The sequence below is a fragment of the Jaculus jaculus genome, chromosome 3, assembly GCF_020740685.1.
Source record: "Jaculus jaculus isolate mJacJac1 chromosome 3, mJacJac1.mat.Y.cur, whole genome shotgun sequence".
Classification (NCBI taxonomy): domain Eukaryota; kingdom Metazoa; phylum Chordata; class Mammalia; order Rodentia; family Dipodidae; genus Jaculus; species Jaculus jaculus.
In genome coordinates, this window is record NC_059104.1 from 121332589 (window position 1) to 121354835 (window position 22247).

The 22247-nt window shown below is 37.5% G+C and overlaps 1 protein-coding gene across 1 annotated transcript in view; it reads left to right on the forward strand.

Annotated features, from left to right (window-relative positions):
• Sesn3 (sestrin 3) overlaps window positions 1-21822 on the forward strand; it is a 73303-nt gene extending 51481 nt beyond the window's left edge. The window contains exons 6-10 of the mRNA XM_004661923.2: window positions 607-781; window positions 8166-8284; window positions 9085-9275; window positions 11850-11994; window positions 13966-21822. Of these exons, the coding sequence (XP_004661980.1) occupies window positions 607-781; window positions 8166-8284; window positions 9085-9275; window positions 11850-11994; window positions 13966-14052 (717 nt within the window). The 3' untranslated portion in view covers window positions 14053-21822. The remainder of the gene's footprint in view (window positions 1-606; window positions 782-8165; window positions 8285-9084; window positions 9276-11849; window positions 11995-13965) is intronic.
• Window positions 21823-22247: the final 425 nt, after the last annotated feature.

Consider the following 22247-nt stretch of genomic DNA (forward strand, 5'->3'; position numbering starts at 1 on the left):
AGTTAATAAAAATATCATATAGGAATTTTTAAAAAAGTTTTAATGAAATGTAGTTCACATATCACCAAATTTTCTTGTTTGAAGTGTACAGTATGAACACTTAAGTTGGGCAACAATACATTTCTGAACATTATCATCATATGACAAAAAGAAACTATACCTATTAGTGGTCATATCCTGTTCCTGTCCCAGTTCTCCTCTTCCCCCAAAACTGGCCCATGGCAATGGCTTATCTACTTTCTACTTCTATATCTGCTGATTTAAAAAATATTCCTCCCAGAGCCAGGCGTGGTGGTGCACGCCTTTAATCCCAGCACTTGGGAGACAGAGCTAGGAGGATCGCCGAGAGTTCGAGGCCACCCTGAGACTACATAGTGAATTCCAGGTCAGCCTGAGCCAGAGTGAGACCCTACCTCGAAAAACCAATATATATATATATATATATATTCCTCCCAATTACAATGACATTTTCTGTAGCAGACATCTCCACTGCATCTAGTACTGCACCTGTGCCACTGCATATCATGATGCAACTAAGAGATGGAGTCATTTACTAGGGCAATGTTTAATATTAATGGCATCCAATATCATCTTATGTGGTTTCAGATTGTGGATTCTCTAAGTGAGCTAGAAGCCTTAATGGACAGAATGAAAAGGCTTCAAGAAGAAAGAGAAGATGAAGAGGCATCTCAGGAAGAAATGACCACTCGTTTTGAGAAAGAAAAGAAAGAAAGTCTTTTTGTGGTCTCTGGAGACACTTTCCATTCAATTCCTCATTCAGGTACTTGTTCTTTTCCTGACTGTGTTGTTTAGTTGCTCACAGAACAGTGACAAAAGTAGCCTTCCATAGTTCCTACATTATACATAAAAATAATTCTGCCACTGAGCTGGAGAGATGGCTTAGCTGTAAAGGTGCTTGCCTGTAAAGTCTAATGACCTGTTTTGATTCCCCTGTACCCACATAAAGCTAAATGAACAAAGTAGTACATGCATCTGTAGTTTGTTTACAGCAGCTGGAGGCCCTGGCACATCCATGTCCACCCCTCTTCCTCCCTCCCTGTCACTCTCTCTCTGTCTTTCCCCACCCCCCGCTTGCAAATAAATAAAGTGTTTTTTAAAACAATGATTCTGTTATCATCTTCCTGTTACACCATTCTGTTTCCCTATCTTACCCTGATGCTATTGCTGTCCTTGTAAGCAGGTACATCTGGGAATGAACAATCATGGTTTGCTCAACAGTAGGATAGGTTTTGATAAATGTGGAGTTACTCATACATCATGGTATGTGCCCATACAGACCAGTTTAGATCAGTCCACTGATGTGTCCCCTGATGCCAGCAAGAAACACAATAAGCACATCATGTATGAGACTGCTGCCATCATAACATGGCATACTATTTTACAATAAGCTTGGAAAATAGCAATAAAAACATCAAAAAATATGTAAGCCAGTAGTATTGCTGTTTATGACCAAGGTTTTTACATGTACATAATTGTGTGTGATCGATAAAGCAGTTGTTTGTTTATGCCATCATCACTACAAACATGTGAGGATTGAGCTGTGCTGTGATGTGTTGGCCTCAGTATGGAAAGGGGGTAGAGGTTCTATGGCTCCATGGTACTCTTAGGGAACCTCCTTCCTTGACTAAAACACCACTCCTTGAAGCCTAACTGTTTCCAATCTAATTGAGACAAACTTCTAGGCATGTTGGGCATACTCTGTCTTCAATAAGATGCACTAATAGAAATATCTAATTCATTCTAGAGTAAATGTTTTGAAGTTCTTCCATTGTTGTTGGTGAGATGTGGGAGTTGTGCACTTAGTGCAACTGCCTTCCCAGATTTTTTTCTAATTTTTTGTGTTCATTTTTTATTTATTTATTTGAGAGTGACAGAGAAAGAGAAAGAGACAGAGAGAGAGAGAGAGAGATTGAGAACAGGCACGCCAGGGCCTCCAGCCACTGCAAACGAACTCCAGACGCGTGCGCCACCTTGTGCATCTGGCTAACGTGGGACCTGGGGAACCGAGCCTCGAACCGGGGTCCTTAGGCTTCACAGGCAAGCACTTAACTGCTAAGCCATCTCTCCAGCCCTCCAAATTATTTTTAAAATTATATTGTCCTTGCATTTTTATTTCTTGGAATTTTGTAAAAAATACTTTTAATTTTCTTATATGGAATTTGGAAGAACTCATTCCATATTAAAAGTTAGGATCTTTTGCTCTAGCTTTAAAAATATACTTTTGCTAAAAAGAAAACTCCACGTCATTTGACCTGAGAAGACAAGAGCTGTGCTGCACTGAGAGTGTCGGTCTATACTAGCTCCATGTCACCCGACCTGAGAGCACGCGAGCTGTTCTGCACCCATAGTGTCTATCTACACTAGCGCTGAGTCACCTGACCTGAGGACACATGAGCTGTGCTGAGTGAAGAGTGTCTTGTTTCATGCATTCTGGAGTTGTTTTTTTTTTCCCCAAGGTGTGTCTCAATGTAGCCCAGGCTGACCTGGAATTCATTCTGAAGTCTCAGGGGGGTCTCAAACTCATGGTAATCCTCCTACCTCTGCCTCCCGAGTGCTGGGATTAAAGGTATAAGCCAACACACCCAGCTCAGTATTCTGGATTCTTTTTTTGTTTGTTTGTTTTTTGGGGTAGGGTCTCACTCTAGCCCAAGCTGACCTGGAATTCATTATGGAGTCTCAGGGTGGCCTCAAACTCACGGCAATCCTCCTACCTCTGCCTCCTTAGTCCTGGGATTAAAGGCGTGCACCACCACGCCTGGCTTGTATTCTGAATTCTTGATCAGAAGCTATATTTCATTTTTTACAAAGTTGTGATAAAATAAACAGTTTGGCTTAACTTGGAAATACCAGAGAAAAATATTTTTTAATATTTTATTTTTATTTATTTATTTGAGAGAGGGAAAGAGGCAGAATGAGAGAGAGAGAAAAAATGGGCACACCAGGGCTTCCAGCCACTGTAAATGAACTCCAGACACATGAACCACATCTGGCTTACATGAGTCCTGAGGAATCAAACCAAGGTCCTTTAGCTTTGCAGGTGTGGTGGTTTGATTCAAGTATCCCCCATATAATTAGGTATTCTGAATGCTAGGTTCCTAGCTGATGGAGATTTGGGAATTAACACCTCCTGGAGGGAGTGCATTGTTGGGGATGGGCGTTATAGCTAGTTTCCTAATGCCAGTGTTTGGCACACTCTTCTGTTTCTAATGTCCACCTTATGTTGGCCAGGGGGTGATGTCCACCCTGTGCTCATGCTTTCATTTTCCCCTGACATCATGGAGCTTCCCCTCAAGCCTGTAAGCCAAAATAAACCTTTTTCTGACAAGCTGCTCTTGGTCAGGTGATTTCTACCAGCAATGCAAACCTGACTGCAACAGCAGGCAAACACCTTAATCACTAAGCCATCTCTCCAGTCCCAAATATTTTGTTTGTAGCAATTCTCATATCATAGATAGGAGTTTCCCATATGTGGTGGCTTGATTCAGGTGTCCCCCATAAACTTAGGTATTCTGAATGCTAGATAGATACCCAGGTGATTTGGGAATGAAACCCTCTAGAGACAGTATATTATGGATGTTGTAGCTAGCTTCCTTTTGCCAGTGTTTGGCATACTCTCTTGTTGCTGTTGTCCATCTGAAGTTGGCCAGGAAGTGAAGTCCACTCTCTGCTCATGTCATCATTTCCTCCTGCCATTGTGGAGCTTCTCCTTGAATCTATGGGCCAAAACAAACCTATTTTTCCCCAAAAGCTGCTCTTGGTTAGGTTTTTTTCTGCCAGCAATACAATCCTGACTACAACAGTAAAGGTAGTACTAAGAGTGGAGTCATTGCTCTGGACACCTGACTTTGTGGCTTTTGGCCTTTTGGAACTGCTTTGCAGGAGAAATGTGGATGGGTTTGAGATCTTGGCCTAGGAGACGCCTTGCAGTGCTTAAGTGCAGCTTGATGGACTATTCTGGTCAGAGTTGAAAGACCTGAATGCAGTAAGAACTAAGGACTGTAAGGTTTGGCTTATGAAGGTTAGAAAGAATTTTGCCTAGACTGGGCTAGCAGCAGTTTGTGTGAGAGGCTTGTTTCTATGCCCGTGTCCTGAGAATTTGTGCAGGATTAAAATGAAATCTTTGAGCCAAAACTGCTGCCTGTTAGCTGTAATTGTATGAGACATTACAACCATTGAGATTGGGCCAGCTGATCCGCATTGGGATAACAGAAGAATGCAGAGTCTTGAAGGGACTTGAAAGCTGAAGGAGTGTGCCATTCTTGAAAATCTGCTTTATTCCCCCCTGGGTTAATAAATTGGCAGCCTACCTGGTATTATGGAGTATAGCAAATGCAAGAAAGAGAGGGCTATTGAATTTGCAACACAGTTTTGTATTTTGGAAATGGCCATGGACAGTGTGGAGCAGGCTGATTGGATTACCTTCATGGACACCCGATGGAGCCATGAGGATGAACTGTGGATTGTGGTGGAGACCCAATGGAGATGACAGGACTATGAGATGGCTGCCAAGCAGAGCTGCTGGCACTGGATGGAGTTTTCCACGATTGTGAGCAGCCTAGCTGGAGGGGTGGAATTGGAACTCCAGAGACTTGTCACTGGTTAGAATTATTGAACTTGAAACCAACCAACAAACAAACAAACAAACAAAAATGAATTATCAGACTTGGAGATTCATCACTGGTTAGAGTTGTTGGACTTGGAACTACAGAATTTGATGGTTGCCCTGATTATTTTAAATCTTGTATTTGTTCAATTTTTCCTTGCTATTTCCAATGTCATCCTCTGTAGTGTGAATGTTTATTTTGTGCCATTATGGTTTGTGTGTGTATATATATATATATTGTGGCTCAGTCAAAAACCCTTGGACTACAGGGATATTTAACATCATTAGATTGTTAAAAAACTATGGGGACTTTTAAAGTTGGATGAATGCATTGCATTTTACATCATGTATGGCTATCTATCACTTTACGGGGGCCAGGGGCAGAATGTAGTGGTTTGATTCAGGTGTCCCTCATAAATTTAGGTGTTCTGAATGCTAGGTTCCCAGCTGATGGTAATTTGGGAATTAACACCTTCTGGAGGCAGTGCATTGTTGGGGGTGGGCTTATGTATGTTATAGCCAGCTTCCTCTTGCCAGTGTTTAGCACAATCTCCTGTTGCTGTTGTCCATCTGAGGTTGTCCAGGAGGTGATGTCTACCCTCTGCTCATGCCATCATTTCCCACTGCCATCATGGAGCCTCCTCTTGAGTCTGTATGCCAAAATAAAACTTTTTCCCATAAAAAAAAAATATATATATATATATATATACATATATATATATATATATATATATATTTGCTGATACTCTTAGGAAATTCTGAAATAGGAAGGCCATGTTCCGGTTTCATATATTAATAATACTGAGTACTACAAAGTACATGATAGTTAAACAGCATAAACTCATACAAAGCTAAGACTCATCCAAAGTCACCAATCTATGTAACATTGTTCTCTAAAATAAAAATTACTGTTTTAAGGCTGTGTTTATCAGTCTTAAATTTTGAGAGTTGTTTGGCTGTAACTTGTCAATGTTAAATATCACATTGATTATTAGCTCTCTGGAATTTTACATTAAGAACAAGAATGCCTCTTATCACATTTCATGGTGTGTGTGTGTGTGTGTGTGTGTGTGTGTGTGTGTGTGTGTATGTAAAAGATTCTTTCCTACCCAGTTAGATAATCATTTTGACCCATTTAGTACATCGAGGGCTACTGTGATTACAAACAGAATTATACTCAACAGGAAATCCAAAGTGAAGAAACTTACTATTAAAGTTAGTCTAATATTCATTCTACATTCATTAATTTAGCACTCCATGTACACACTGTAGACACATAGTCCCCATATAGGCACTAAGGTCTTCATCATGAGTCCTGCCTGAAAGGCCGTCATGCTAGTGGGAAAGGAATGAGCAAATATAACACATAGCAGAATGTAGAAGATTGATAGATGAGGTCACTGAACACAGTCTTGTTGAGGAAAGGGCATGGGCAGATGGGGGCCCAGAGAAAGAAGTCCTACAGCCTTTGGCTGTGTGGTAAATGTGAGAGTTAAGTGTGAGGAAGTCAGTCACTGGCTAGGGGTGGGAGGGTACCAGAGGACATAGTAAATAACATTTAGGCCTACCACAGGCATATGATAAGCAAAAAGGTTGCTGAATATGTGAACAAGTCATTTCATGTGGTTAGAACATTAATCTTGAGAATAGGAAGTATGGAAAGGAAGCTGGTTAGTTAGGTAGACAAAATCCTTACATAATGACCTTCCTGATCTTAAGGAACATGTAATTAGTCATATTGTGAACATTTTTGAGTGGTGTTCCTAAAACACCCCACACTTTGAGGCTGTCGTGTGTTCTTGAGTCATGAGGGAATCTTGTTGAGATACACATGCTGTGATCAGTGTGAATAGGCCTGAGGGGCCATGTTTCTGTCCACTCCTTCACACTGCTTTTGGTCTGCAGACCTCCCCGCAGCTCAGGCAGCAGACAAAAGAACAGAGCAAGTATGAATCATACACTTTGGGCATTATCAGTGTATCCAAGGAAGCCCAAGTTAAAAGAATTCATGCCTCCATGCTGAGTGTGGTAGCACACACCTTTAATACCAGCGCTCTGAGGCAGAGGTAGAGGGAACACAGTGAATTTGAGGTCACACTGACAGCAGTAGTGAATTCCAGGTCAGCGTAGGCTAGAGCGAGAACCAACCTCGAAAAAACAAAACAATAAATGAGTAATTCATCATTGTTGGAACTAAGAGATGAATGTTGGTGTACTACTAAACTCAATTCCAGACTTTATTTAGAAAAATAATTGATTGTAAATAAAAATCCAGGGAGAACCTTTCTGGTAAAACAATATTTGAAAATGCAAGCATTTTATGTAGTTGTATATATTTGCTTATAAATACTAATTTTAAGAGCAGATTTAAGATTGCTAGAACTTGAAAATATAAATATTTCTTTTTAAATATTAAAATATATTTTGGTTCCCAAAGTAGACTCCTTAGACCCTTAAACAGAGACTTCTGTCTTCAAAAGAAAAATCTGGGCTGGGGAGATGGCTTAGCGGTTAAGCGCTTGCCTGTGAAGCCTAAGAACCCCGGTTCAAGGCTTGGTTCCCCAGGTCCCACGTTAGCCAGATGCACAAGGGGGCGCACGCGTCTGGAGTTCGTTTGCAGTGGCTGGAAGTCCTGGCGTGCCCATCCTCTCTCTCTCCCTCTATCTGTCTTTCTTCCTATGTCTGTCACTCTCAAATAAATAAATAAAAATGAACAAAAAAAATTTTAAAAAAAGAAAAATCTGACCAGCAAGTCTTAACCCTATTCAAAAATTATAATTCTGATTTCAGCCAGGTATGGTGGCACATGTCTCTAATCCCAGCACTTGGGAGGCAGAGGTAGGAGGATTGCTATGAGTTTGAGGCAAGCCTGAGACTACATAGTAAATTCCAGGTCAGCCTGGGATTTCATGTGCTTGGAAGAGTGTATGTCTTAAGTACAGTGTTCAGTGAGTGTTCACAAAGTGAACCCTCCTGCTGATCTAGTACACAAGTAAATCCAGAGTAGCAGTGTACCCAAAAGCCCTTCTTGGGACACCCTAATCCCTCTCTTCACCTATCTCTGTGGAAGCTAAAAATGAACTACATTGAGTGGATTTTGATGAGAAAATACCTAAATAAACTACCATCCAATTTTAAATAAATCTATCTTCAATCAAACTCAGAGTAGCTTTTACCCTTATATCTTTTCTTTTTCTATATCTTATTTTGTCTCTTGGAGAGATCAAACATTTTTAAATTTTATATTCACAGGCCTGTGCTTTCTTCTCTAAATTAGTAAATTCCATGTGTTCATCTTTTGCTACTATTGTTTAAATATTTCACTTTAGACAATCTTTTGTTTGGATAAGTATAATTAAATGCTAACATCTAGTATGTAGTAATGAAATTGTACTCAGAAGTTCACCTGTAGGTATTTCATATCAATTTAAGCCATATAGTCAACATTGTCACACCCATGTACAAGGAAAATGGAGCTCATCTTCATTATATTAACTGTATGAAATATCCTTAATACTGGATTACTTGTTGTTTTCTCCAGATTTTGAAGATGACATGATCATAACATCTGATGTCTCTCGGTATATTGAAGACCCTGGTTTTGGATATGAAGACTTTGCCAGGAGAGGAGAAGAACATTTGCCAACATTCCGAGCTCAGGTATATGTACCTTTAATTCAGAGAAACTAGAGGATACTGTCCTTTTAACTGCTGAAATATAAATAAATTAACTTGTTAAGAAGTGGATAGGTCATTTTAATACTACCTTTAAATCTTTTAACCTATTTTTCAATCTAATCTAATTTGATGTTCCAGTAGGTAGCATTTTCCCCCTTAAAAAGTCAAAAGTTAACTGTCTGATTGTTAAATCATTTGTGTTTTAATCCATGATAGTTATATAATGTTTGTTACCATTTTTTTCAGAAGGGAGCAGGGAGTAAAACAAATTACAGAATGGCATTTATAATGAAAAGACATTCTGCAATAAGATAATATACTAATAGCTGTGGGCGTAAGGACTGCCTTCCCACAGTACTCTTGTGACACCTCAGGAGTATGCTTGTTCAAATCTAACAGTCTCCTTCATGCTTACTTAACATTATCTAGTAATCTGTTACCACAATGATCACTGTCAGTGTGTCCCTGAGTAAGTTGGTGGCATGGAAGTATTCTAGAATCTCTGGGGTCCTTTCAGATAAGGTGTACCATGCACAGTATCTGTCACAGAGGTGACCAGAGTTCATTGTCAACATGCCAAGCAGGTCTTGAACCCTGTAATGCAACATCCTTGCTTTGCACTCTGAAAACTGAAGTTCAGGGTTCTTGGTAAGGTTTGTAGAAACCTACAATCCTAGAAGTGAATGACAGATATCAACAACCTGCTTCAATAGTTTTATTTTTTATATCCATAAGTCTAAATCAAGAATGCCCATTTTGTAATTGGATAAATTTTCTTTTAGGACTATACATGGGAAAATCATGGGTTCTCCCTGGTAAACAGGCTTTATTCTGACATTGGACATCTTCTGGATGAGAAGTTCCGCATGGTCTACAACCTCACCTATAATACCATGGCCACCCATGAGGATGTGGACACGACCACACTACGCAGAGCATTATTCAACTATGTTCACTGTATGTTTGGAATCAGGTGTGTTCTATATGCAGTTTTAAGAGTTCCTAAGTGAGAATTCTGGCAAGAGTTGTGTTTATATCATATTTAGGAGTGTATCATTCTGGGGAAGAAATGTTACACATCTGTATTCTGATTTAAGAATTAACTTAAAGCCAGGCATGATGGTGCACACCTTTAATCCCAGCACTCAGGAGGCAGAGGTAGGAGGATCACTGTAAGTTTGAGGCCACCCTGAGAATACAGAGTGAATTCCAGATCAACCTGGGCTAAAGTGCCCTACCTGGGAAAACAACAACAACAAAAAGAATTAACTTAAGCTGAGTGTGTTTTTCTTCACTGGAAGGGTTAGGAATCTTGATAAAGATGCACAGATAGAGCAGTAAGAATTTGGGAATGAGGTTAAACTCAAGAATTCTTCATAAAAGAATGGGTCAGTTTTTGTTTTTTTTTTAATGTGTGTCCATTTAGAGTGCTGTAACAGATTCACATTTGTTTGGTTAATTTCGTTTGCCTTTTGAAGGAATAGTAATCAAGCATAAGCAGAGCTGGGAGAAATTCTTTTCCTCATAAAGCTATGCAGGCTCACAAAAAGATGCAGAAGTGAGACATATCAGTCCATGTGTTAATTAATGGTTTCTAAATTTAGAAAATTAGCATTGAGAGGCCAGTAAGTATAAGAGGGAATGAGATTGAATAGTCTAATCAGGAAAACTCTTTTTGCAGAGTGTGTCTTTTGAGCTGGGTTTTGAAGGCTTTTTATGGAGACAGACTTACAGAAGGAGAAAATTTACAGTTATAAATACATCTCACTTAACTGTGTTGTTTCTGCTATATTATAAGAAACCCTTTATGGAATGGAGCTAAGATTCAATTTTTTAAGCAAAGTCTTTTTTATAGTTTTTACCAAGGCACCACAAAATTTTCTCAAAATTCGACTACTAATATAACAAACCTTCACTACAAAGTGAGCACACCTGATCTGAAAATCTGATATCCAGAATGCTCCATAGGGTGGAGCTGGAGCTTACCAGTGGAGCGCTTCCCCAGTTTGCACAGGGTTTAATCCCCAGCACAGAAACAAAGGCTCCACAGTCCTAAACTTTGTCTCACACTCAAGTGGTTCAAAGACTAATGTTGTAGTTGAAAACATTTCTGTCCTCAGACATTTCAGATAAGACTTTTATCGCCACATATTGTAACAGTTAAGCTCTTTGCCTTTTGACCATCTTGGACAATAACTTTTCAGAGTATTCATATTTTAAAATATATGCATATGTATTATAGCTACCCACTTAAGAAAGATAAACACTAGAAGTGAAGCCCAATAAACATTTGTTCTATGTAAGGCAGTAAGGAAAATTGCTGTGATGATCACATTTTTGTATTATATACTATCTAATGTTTTTATAAAACTAAAATATTTTTAAGCATCTCAGCAGTACTTTGTAGCTAAAAATTAACTTAAAATGTAAAAGAAGGATTCCATAAATTTCTACTATCACCCTTATGCGCCTTGTTGCATTTGTACCCCTTCCCTGATCTCTGTTACTGTGTATTTCAGTGGTCCTATGCACATAAGCCCCTATCTTCATTTTCTGCCACAACAGTTTTCACTCCCCTCTCCTTCATGACAAACATCACTCCTTTCATTAGATATTTCTTGTCGGCATGGAAGTATACTGTTACTTCACCCATCTTTAAAGGAAGCTCTTTTATCCTTTCCTATTGTTGCTACCTAATTTTTCTGTTCTGTATACAATAGACTTCACTGAAAAAAAAGGTTAAGATATACTGCCACAATTTTCCTTTTGTTTAAATTATTTTTATTTATTTATGAGACAGAGGGAGGGAGGGAGGAAGAATGGGCATAATCAGGGCCTCCTACCACCACAAACAAACTCCAGATACATGTGCCATTTTGTGCGTCTGGCATACATGGGCAGTGTGGAATTGAACCTGGATCGTCATGCTTTGCAAACAAATCCCTTAACCACCGAGCCATCTCCAGCCCATACTTACACCATTTTCTAGCCTAGAGGATAAACATCATGTTTATCCTCCAGCCATTCCATCCAAGCCACACACATTGAGGTTACACATGATCTCAGCAACATAGTAGACTCACAGTTTCTCCCTCTACCCTGCAGCACCTGACATCCTCTCTTTCAGCTTTTGGTGTTCTTACTCCTTCACTGCCTTTTAGTGTTTGTTCAAATAAGCATGCTGCCCACTCTGTTTCTCTGCTTAAAATCACAACTCCTCACCTCATTGACCAGAGATCTACTTACTCTTCATAGCAATTATAACCATTGTAAACTACATGTTTGTTTTTAAATGTTTTGTCCTTTTACTTTAATAGAATTTAAGCTCCATGAGACCAGGAATTCTTTTTTTCCTTTGTCTTCACTAGTGAATCTCTAATACCTAGAAAAATACATAACACATAGCAGGCATTCAATGAATATTTTCTGTGTAAATTAATGTATAAGCTGTTGGTATGAACTTTCTAACAAATAAATGTCTACTGGCATAACTTTCTAAGTGAAAAGTTTTATGTTTTTCATGATGAAGCTGTTGTGTTGCTCACAGGTATGATGACTATGATTATGGAGAAGTTAACCAGTTACTTGAAAGAAGCCTGAAGGTTTACATTAAGACAGTGACCTGCTATCCTGAAAGAACTACAAAGCGCATGTATGACAGTTACTGGAGGCAATTCAAACACTCAGAAAAGGTGAGTTTTATAACTAAGCATTATAGCATTGGCAAATGTTCATCATAACTAGCATTTTTGAAAATAGGCAGCATCTAGCTGTTTTTAATATTTTTTTTTAATTTGAAGTGTGTTGACTGTTAACTAAATTTTGGCCGTGTTTTGTCCAGTGTGAGTATATTTTAGCATCAGCCTTTGAAAGACTAGATTTAAATGCTAATAATCTTCAAACCACACTTGTGAAACTAGCATTCTATCTATTTATAAAAATAATCCCACTGAAGGCCAGGTGTGGTGATGCATGCCTTTAATCCCAGCATTTAGGAGGCAGAGGTAGGAGGGTTGCCCAGAGTTCAAGGCCAGCCTGAGACTACATAGTGAATTCCAGGTCAGCCTGAGCTGAGCTGAGCTGGAGTAAGACCCTACCTCAGAAAACAAACAAACAAACAAAAAAATCCTACTGAAAAGTTGTTATATCTAGGCCCAGAAGACATTATTTATTTAGAGATTCTTTATTACTTAGCCTATTAAAGCAATACTTTATCACTGTGATTTAACATTTTGGCAATATAATGTAGTACCTTTAAGCCAAATATATTATTATATAAGAATATCTCTTTCGATAAAATATTAGGAGTGATTATTTAAGTTAAAATAAAAGCTAAATACCTTTACCAACATTACCTTAAGAGCTATGTTTTTTTAATATTTTATTTTTCTTTATGTAATTGACAAAGAAAGAGGGAGGGGGAGAGAGAGAATGGCCACACCAGGGCCTCCAGCCACTGCAAACAAACTCCAAATGCTTGTGCCTACTTGTCATCTGGTAACACGGGTCCTGGGAAATTGAACCTGGGTCCTTTGGCTTTGCAGGCAAACGCCTTAACCATTAAGCCATCCTCCAGCCCAAGAGCTGTTTTTAAGTCCTAAGCCTTCAACCATTAAGTCTAAGTTTCTCCTTTAAACCATAGTTTCCATGCTTTATTGTAAGAAAATCTTTCTTGGGTTCTGTCACTCACAGATTATCTGTATGGCCTTGGCAGAGTGTAAGAGGACCCAAGTTTTTAGTCTTAGAGCCATTCACACACTAGGCAAATGCCCCTTTCATCTCTAGCCTCTCTCCTCAATAGATCTTTATGCCATTTTTATTTGCAATATATGTACTTCCCTTCCTAGATTCTTTCTCTTTCCTCTACACTCTATAGAATATAGCCAACAATAGTCCACTAATAGCAAGATATCCAAGGAACCTTGTATAACATTTCTTTGCAGTAAATTATAAAAGTATCTGAGAAGTATCTCCAAAGCAGTGTTTTTCGTGGGTTTAGCTAACACTCCACCTAACGATACATATTTGGTGATGATCAGATAGTAACAGAAGCTGCCTTAAGCTCCCGATATGTCCTTTAAAGTAAATGCTAGCAGTTATTTTTTGTTGTTTTTAATTTTACTTCTAGAAGGAAGTATAGTTTGTTAGAAAGTTGGAATTTATAAAAGCTAGTCTTATAATCTAAATGATTATTTCACTTGAGCCAGGCATGGTGACTCTCCCTGTTAAACCCAGTACTCAGAAGGCTGAGGTAGGAATATCACTTTGAGTTTCAGGCCAACCTGGGCTATAAAGTGAGTTTCAGGTCAGCCAGAGCTAGTGAGACCCTGCCTCAGAAAAAAAGAAAAGAAAAGAAGGAACAAAGGAAAAAAAGAAGAGAATGAAAAAAAGATTATTTGGCTTTATATAATATATAGTTTAACAAGATTATGGGAATTTTGTAAGTTGTTTTGGCTGCTTGCAATAACTTTTTTCACAAATGCAAGTTTGAATGTAATATCACAAACATGCATAAACATTCCCAGGGTTGTGTGTTTGTATATTATTTATACACACATAAAAAAGTTTCTAAATGTCTGTTATCTGAAAGAAAACAAACAACTCTAAACATCTTTGTACTCTGTGTGTAACATTCACCAACCTGATAACATTTCTGTTTCCAGGTTCACGTGAATCTGCTCTTAATGGAAGCGCGGATGCAAGCCGAGCTCCTTTATGCCCTTCGTGCCATCACTCGGCACTTGACCTGAAGCATCAGCAGGGAAAATGTCACATGTGTAAAGACCTTTCACACAAGATTTACGTCAGAAGTTGTTCGTGATAGAGCATCAAAATCATTCAGTTCTCTAGTGTCAAGGTTTAGCCGTTGTTTTTTTGTTTTTTGTTTTTTTTTTTCTTTGCGGCTGTAATGTGCAATGATGTGTTTTATATTTCTTGATGCTTAACATTACTAACAATTGCAAAAACAATACTGAGGAGCACTACTTTGCATTGTTTATAGATGGATTTTTGGGTCTGACCATAAATATGAACCTGGTTTGTGAATGCTTAACTTCAGTGCTTTGGGGTTTGTGTGTATGTGTACTTTTTTTAATTTACTTTAAAAAATAAGGAAAAGCGCTTACAATCTGCTCAAGGAATTGTTTTTCAAATGTTGGAATTCATCAGAGAATGACCTCCCTGGTCATTCTGCAATGTTCTTGTTGTGTCCTAAATCTGGTGGAGGAAAAGCATGCGCTGTTGAACCAAGCTGCTCACAGGATACAAATTGTGTCCCCTGGAGATTGTCAGGCACTGTTCTTGTTTGTTTGTTTTCCTGGGTTTTGTTTTTTACACTGCTATTGGCGATGACGTGAAATGTGATACAGACATTGTCCATAATTTAATGTGAAATTAATCATGATTAATTCTATAGCATGCTACTGAAATGCCAAATTCAGCTATTTTCTTTTTCTTATAAAACAGAAGTCTCAGTTTTCCATATCAGATGTATATATGAAGTGGAATTATGCACAATCCTTCAATCACTGACAGTAGTCCTCCATCACCTAGAGTACTCAGTGCCACAGTGCTGCTCAGAGTCCATTCAGTTGGCACATACAAACCCAGATTCACACAAGACTGACCAAAAATATTCTTTGCACATTTTTCCTTTCTCTTAATTTTTTTTTAATATTGCAGCAAAGGAAGGTTAATACACCTATATTTTTTCCTGTTAGAATTTTGGAAATTGTTTTGCATGATTTTCTTATAATAAGTTAAACAGTTTATTATTCAAAGGTAAAAAATGTGTTTCTATGCATTAATGTGATTGAGCAACAACAACAAAAAAGAGTGCAATATGTTTAAGAAAAGTCAACTAAACTTTCCCCAGTCATGTCACTGCAGAAGTGCCCTTTTGATAGAGCCATAAAGAAATTTTCTTCAAATTTCTTTATTGTGCTAGACTTTTTTTTTCAGTTGTACCTTCCAGGGATTGAACAATGTTCTTTTCATAATGCCAAAGCATTCCCTTCCTCTGAAAAATCTCTTTGGACAACTGGTTAAATATATATATAAATCAAGTCATAGGGGAGAAAAAAAGCAGCCAAAAAGTCACATTTTTGCATTGATTTATGTTGCTTGGTTAGACCATCTTCAGAGAGCACAACTTTATGTGTTAATAGCTTTAATTTGCATTATGTTAATGATCCAGTGAAGTGCCTAAAGAGATGCTTACAACGATCCAATAGGACACAACTGCACTGCGTAAACACTTTTTGGTTAATTAAGGGTGACTTGAATCTTTCACACACATGCTAATTTTCAAAACATGTCCATGTTTTCATAGTAAATCATATAGTCAAAATATTCCATGATAGTTCCCACAGAGATTTCATTTTAGAGTTCTTCACTTACTATAGAGGATGTACTCTTTTCTCTTATGAGAGAATTGTGGGCTGGTGTTTTATGAAGTCATTCTCCCTTCTGTTCATTATCCTTTTCTGGTACAATCCTTGAGTTTATTTTCCCTTAGGTTTTGTTCCAGAGGGGAACACAAAGATAACTGTAGACCTGCTGACATGAGGCAGCTCTGCATTTTTGGATTCCAGGATCTTATTTAAAAATCTTCCAGTGAGCAAAAAGTCAACTTTTTTTTAAAGACAGGGTGGTGTATTTAAAGAAATTATTCCAAAAAAAACTTGTGCCAGACTCCTTTGTTTCATTTATTACATATACTATATATTTTCTTCAATATCACATTATTCAATATGTACTAACTACAAGGAAAGTATTTAGAATGGCAACACACATGGCAGCATAAATATCCATTTATTTCCCCAATTTTAGGACTTTTGAGTTTAGGATATCTTTTATTCTTGCATTTTTTAATTATTAGAATTTTTGTGCAAGTGAACTGTATTTCAGGATGTAAGTTTTTCCATATTGACAAGGATGTAAATTCTCATAGAATACCATATGAGCTTTAGACCAAAAGGGTGTCTAATTAAGTAACTAAAACAACCACTTGCTTTTTTAAATTTTTTTTTGTTTTTGCCCAGAAATGTAAGTAGTTTGGGTTATGGAAATATTAGTGCCTTTAATAGATCGCTTTCCTTGCAAAGTTTTTTTTTGTTTTGTTTTGTTTTTTTAGTTCAACAAACCTATAAACAATCAGGAAAATAAGTTGACTGGGAACTCTCAACAAAAACCTAGCAGTGTGTTTATGAGCCTCAGAGAACCAGCCTAAGCTGGCCTGTGAAGGTGCTGCTACCACCAGCTGCAGCAGCGCAGCACTCCCGGGTGTGGACACCGTCTTACCACAAGTTTGCTGCAGTTTTCTTTATCCAGTGTAAACTTGAAATTCTGATGCGGTTTTCCAGGGTGGTATTTTTTCAGAGTATTGAATTTACTATGTAGTAATTTATAGTGTAGCTTTTTATATTAAAATGTGATATTTTTTAAAAAAAGAGATATCTGGTTCAATTGGTATAATGATGTGATCATATGATATGCTAACCTATACCTGGGGCTCACATTGTGCCAAACATAAATGTGCAAGTATATGTGAAAAAGCACATCTGAATGTGAATTCCTTAATTCCCTGCTTAATATGTTAAAATCAGTCTAATAATCCACTGATATATATGCTTGAACAATGTCTATTTACTTTGGAATTTCAAGTTTACCAGCTATGATGATAATTCTTAATTTCTCAGATTACCTTAAGAAATATCAAGAGAGTCAGACATGACAGTGCACACCTGTAATCCCAGCACTTGGTAGGCTGAGGCAGGAGGAGGGTATGTCTGAGACCAGCCTGGGCTACACGGTGTCACCCTGTCTCAAAAACTAAAAAGAAAGAGGAAAAGAAATATGGAAATACTTTCCCACATGCAAACAAATCTGCTCTTTAACCCACTTGCCTTTGGAGTGTCCAGAGTGACCCTTGGCTTGGCTCCTTCAGACCAGTCCTACTCAGGTAGACCTGTAATAATGGGAGGGAAAGAAGCTTTTGAGATGGGACTGCTTCACCTTTTTGAACTAAGTACATTGTCTCAGTCCAAAGAAGAGTTTGTCCCACTTGGGGTACTCTGTAAGTAAAAGATAACTAACATAGAATCTAGATCATTACCTTGTCCTTTACTTATTATTTTAAACCCAAATAATGGCAGAGGTTAGCAGGGCTAGTTTTAGAACAGAAAACCCAACGTAAGATTAATATAAAAAAAATGAACCAGAGTCCTACTTTGTTATGTCTCTTAAAGATTTGACATACTTCTAAAATCTGATTAATGTTATTTCAGAGAAACTTTTTCTTGTCCTGCCTTATAATGTTTTGATAACTAAAATCTTAAACTTTTATGCTGCAACAAAGTAAACTTACCAGCAAACAATTAAAGATCTGAACTTAAAGTAGTTTTCCACTTTTAGTGGCAAGCGCAAGTCTATATGGTGTTAGGTTATTTAAACTCTTAAAATAAGGAAAAAAAACAAATTCCAGTGCATGTTATAAAGCTGGTATGCACTGTGGTAGTAAAATGAGTTTTTTTATTTTGTTTTATATTGTGTTTTTAAAGACAATTTTAAATTAATTCTCTGAAAAGCAAGACTATAAATTTCTTATCTCATAGATCTTCATATTTATGAAAAGAATGGTCTTGCATGGAATAAATCTGTATGCAACAATAATGCTGTATAAATAGTATATGGAATGTTTTTAGTAGTACAGTTCAACAGCAAGAAGAAAGATATTTGGCTCCTCTGTTCAGATGGAGTTTTAGGTTACAAAATTTGTGTAATCAGAACCAGTTCTAGGTGGTCGTCATCCTGAATTGTTTTCCTACTATACCTCTGTGGAGACTGAGAATCAAATTAAGTAGTCTTTCTCAAAGCAGTGCTATAATGTGAATGTATTTCCCCCACTCACTAGAACTTCAGTGCCCACTGTGTGTGTAGGTTATTTCAGTGCTAATTTGGCTCTGTTAACAGTACCTGCTTAGGTGAGACCAAGAACAAAAGCAGCTGGTGTAAAGTGGATTTAGAGGTGGAAGTATATGTCAAGGCAGAGCCCTGTGAGGAAGTAAACATTTCCAAGAACATGTGAACCATGCTGAGATTGTGGGTGTCCTCAGCTTCACATACCTAGTGTAAAGGAAATACTTTGCGAATGGGAACTCCTGCCTGCACCGGCCACCCTTCCCTGCCTGCTTTCCCTTCCTCCAAGTGCCTCAGCCACTACACGTTCCCTCTCCTCCAGTTCCCCCAGTCTTGTCTGAATGCCTTTCACAATCCAAACCAAACATCACCAGCCACCTGATGATCATCACCAGCAAGTCCTTTTCTGAGTTCCTTTTTTCCATCCATTAAGGTACAGCTTCGTCCCAGCACCCTCCGCATCTTTCCACCATCCATATTTTGACTGACTTTTGCCCTAGACACTCTAGCAGATGTTACACAGCATCAGGTATAACTCTGTCCACCCATACTGTTTCACCCCTTTTCCCAGCTGCCAAAATATCTTGCTCTCCTCTACCTCATCCCTAAAGAGCCTATAAATTCAGAGTATCCAACCCTTTCATGGGTTTAGTGTCTGTTGTTCAGTAATACTACTTCCATATTTTAAAAAAATCATATAAGATTTTTGCCTTCTATTAAAGTAGGAATCTTTATATTTGTACATGATACAGAAATTGAACTATTTCTACCATGCAGAACTTAACATTTAGCAGGATTTAAAATGATTGAATTTCCATCCTAACTTGGGTCTATATTAGATAATGAATCCTGGTTTTAGTCCAAGTTATTCAAATATAGAATTAAAATTCTCCAGTGATCCAGATTGACCTGTAATCCTTGTCAGGACAGGAAATTTTGGTACACAATGAGGTAGTATTTAAGATACTTGTTTTAATTGATGTTGTTTGGGCCTTAAAACACATTTCTCATAAGAGGACATATGACAGAAGGTGTTTATAGGGTCAGACTGGATCCCATAAGATGATTCCATTTATAATGTACTTAAAATCCCACAAAACTGCGTACATAAGAATGAGACCAGGGTTTCCTTGGTTAGGCTACTCTTCTAACCCCATTTTTGCTACTTTGTTCTTACCAGAAGAAAACATGATCTATGGAATGAAATGGGAATGTACTGATTTCTGTAGTCCTGATCCCCCTTGCTGCACTTAAGGTATGTTCAGACAGTGCACATAGGAAAGACAGAAGAAATTTACAGGGGAGGAAGTGCAGTCTCCCCATTCTAGTCAATTTGCATTTGGTGTTTTTCACAGAAGTAAAACAGTGTCAGGCTTCAAACAGAAAATGTTGATATGTCGCTGGTGAAGTGTGGAAGTATAGCTCAATCTGATCTCTGACATTTCCATCCCAGTCATGAGCACCCCAACTTGACGGTGTCCTAGAAATGCCTTTAAGGGCTCAAGAGTAAAACAATGACTTAGTTAGGAAATAAGATTTGGAGTCTAAAAGATTTATTAAATGGTACATCCTGAAGTATTAATACTAGCTCTAACCTAATAATGAAGTATCACCACCAGACTTGAGAAGAAAAAATATATAGGGGGGGGAAGAGAATATCTGTTTCTTTTGAATGCTTGCAGAAATCTTTGCAACAATGTAGGGCATGCCCTAAAATAGCCTGTAGAACGAATGTCCCATGCTCCAGTTCACAGGACAGCAGCAAGCATCAGAAATTTAAATATGATAAATATAATTTTGGTATATAAAATTTTGCTAAAACAGTCTATTTTCTTGTACCACTCAATTTAACCTCTTAAAATGAATGTATAATTTCTATAGAAAGAATATTAAAGAGGGAGAGAGAATCTCTGGTCTTTATTGTTAAAGAGTTATTCATGAATACTGAGTTAAATGTGTACATCATGACCCAGCATAATACTAATTACACATCTCTTTCTTAACCAATCTTTGCAAATTTTCAGCTGGCTCTTCCAAGCCTGATAAGAAAAAAAAAGAAAAAAAAGGATGGGATGAAGGAAATGTATCAGTTGGGGATGGGCAAAATTTTTCTTTTATGAAGTTCAGACTATCCTTTCTCAATTTCACTGGTTCTCCCAAATAGAAGCTAAGTTAAATGGTACCCTTGATTGCCAAGGAAAGTGAACCAAACTCTGTATCTAGTTCTAGTAACTTCCTTTGCCTTCATCTGTCTTCTTGGAAAAGAAGGAAAAAAAATTCTTTCCTCTTTCTCTTCACATTTCCTCTTTAAACCTAAAATAAGATAGGCATTGAAAGCGAATCGCGGGCCACTTTGGCATTTTACTGATGGTAATTGAATAGGCACCCCCATGTGCAGAGTGTAGGCAAGGTTAATATCCTGGTTAGGTCATCTTGGAATGTGGCCCTGCCACTTGGATTAGCTCCTTCAAACCTGAAAATAACTTTCCTGGTCATGGAAGAACTGGATGTATCCTTTAACTTATGAATAAGGATTTGAACTTGAAAACTTTTTTAATCCTGATCTTGCAGGGCAGCTACATAATGAATGTATATATTAAGACTTTGTAGCTGAATTGCACATGAAATCATATTGCCAACTTCTTGACTTTCAATTGTAGACATCATTTTATTATCCTTAAGTTGTGAGCAATATATGTAGCATGCTGTGAAATGTCTGTTCTAGTTCTTGAATTCATCAGTATTAATGCAGACTTATCTTTTGCGTTCCTTGGTACTTTTTATTCAATGTAATCAGAAGCTGTGATGTCTTGCCTTTATAGTCCTGTGCTTTGTTACTGTAATTCTTTTTTTTTCCCTTTTTTACAAAGCACGTGACTTGGACTAATGTAAGGCAGATGACGTGATCTTTAAGACTGCTATATATATATCAGTCTCTTACTCTATAAGGTTTAAAATTAGAATAAGCTTTTCTCAAATATATCTTTGATGCAATTTAGGATCCACACAAGTTTCATTGTCAGATGGCAGTCTTATATTTATCGTTCCAATTCTGAAAATAGAAAACTTAATGAACAGCCACTTTAAAATTGTTCTTGAAAACCAGACCCTGCTGTAGATATAGTCTAAGGTAGTTAACCACATAAGCCTTGCAGCTCCTGATGCCCTCCACATGAGTCAGCAGTTAAGGAGATTGTAGAATACATGAAAGCTTTTTCTATGTATAACTAGGTTTGATTTTTCCTATGTTGCTGATTTTACAGTTCTGACTAAAGCTGACCAGAATGGATCAGCTTATGTGTAATATTCTAGTGCTTTACTGCCTCTTTCTTGTTGGTTTTTCTCTTGGAGGGATGGGTAATGCTATTTGAACAGATGCAGAAGGAACTGTTAGTGAATCAAGACAAACACATCTGAAATAAAGGAACTGTGTATTAACATGTTAACAATTCATAACTGCACTTTTTATGACATTTTGAAAATCTATTTATAGGTACAGAACAATGGGTTTTGTTAAACTGTATCACATTTATACCTGCAGAAATTTATTTCATTGTTATTAGTAGGAATTTTATTGGTTCAATAAAATTGGCAAAACTGAACCCAATTATTTTCTTGCATTACTTATTTATAGTGTACAATATAGTCTCATCTAGTGGGGAGGTAATATGATGGAGAATGGAATTTCAAAGGGGAAAGTGTGGGGGGGGGTATTACCATGGGATATTTTTTATAATCATGGAAAATGTTAATAAAAATTGTAAAAAGATAAAAAATAAAATAAAATAACAAAAAAATATAGTCTTATCTAGGTTTGTTACCAAAATCATAATTAGAATGGGGTACTTACTGAACACAAAGTCAGGGGATGGGATCAAGCTTTGGGGCCTTGCAAGGAATTTGCTGTTAGGAATATTGATTTTCACACCACAGTATGGGAGAAGATATATCCATTTGAGGTGAGTGGTTTAGAATTAGGTGAAGTGTGCTGATTTATTTCCATATTCAGATCAGGAATGAATAAGAA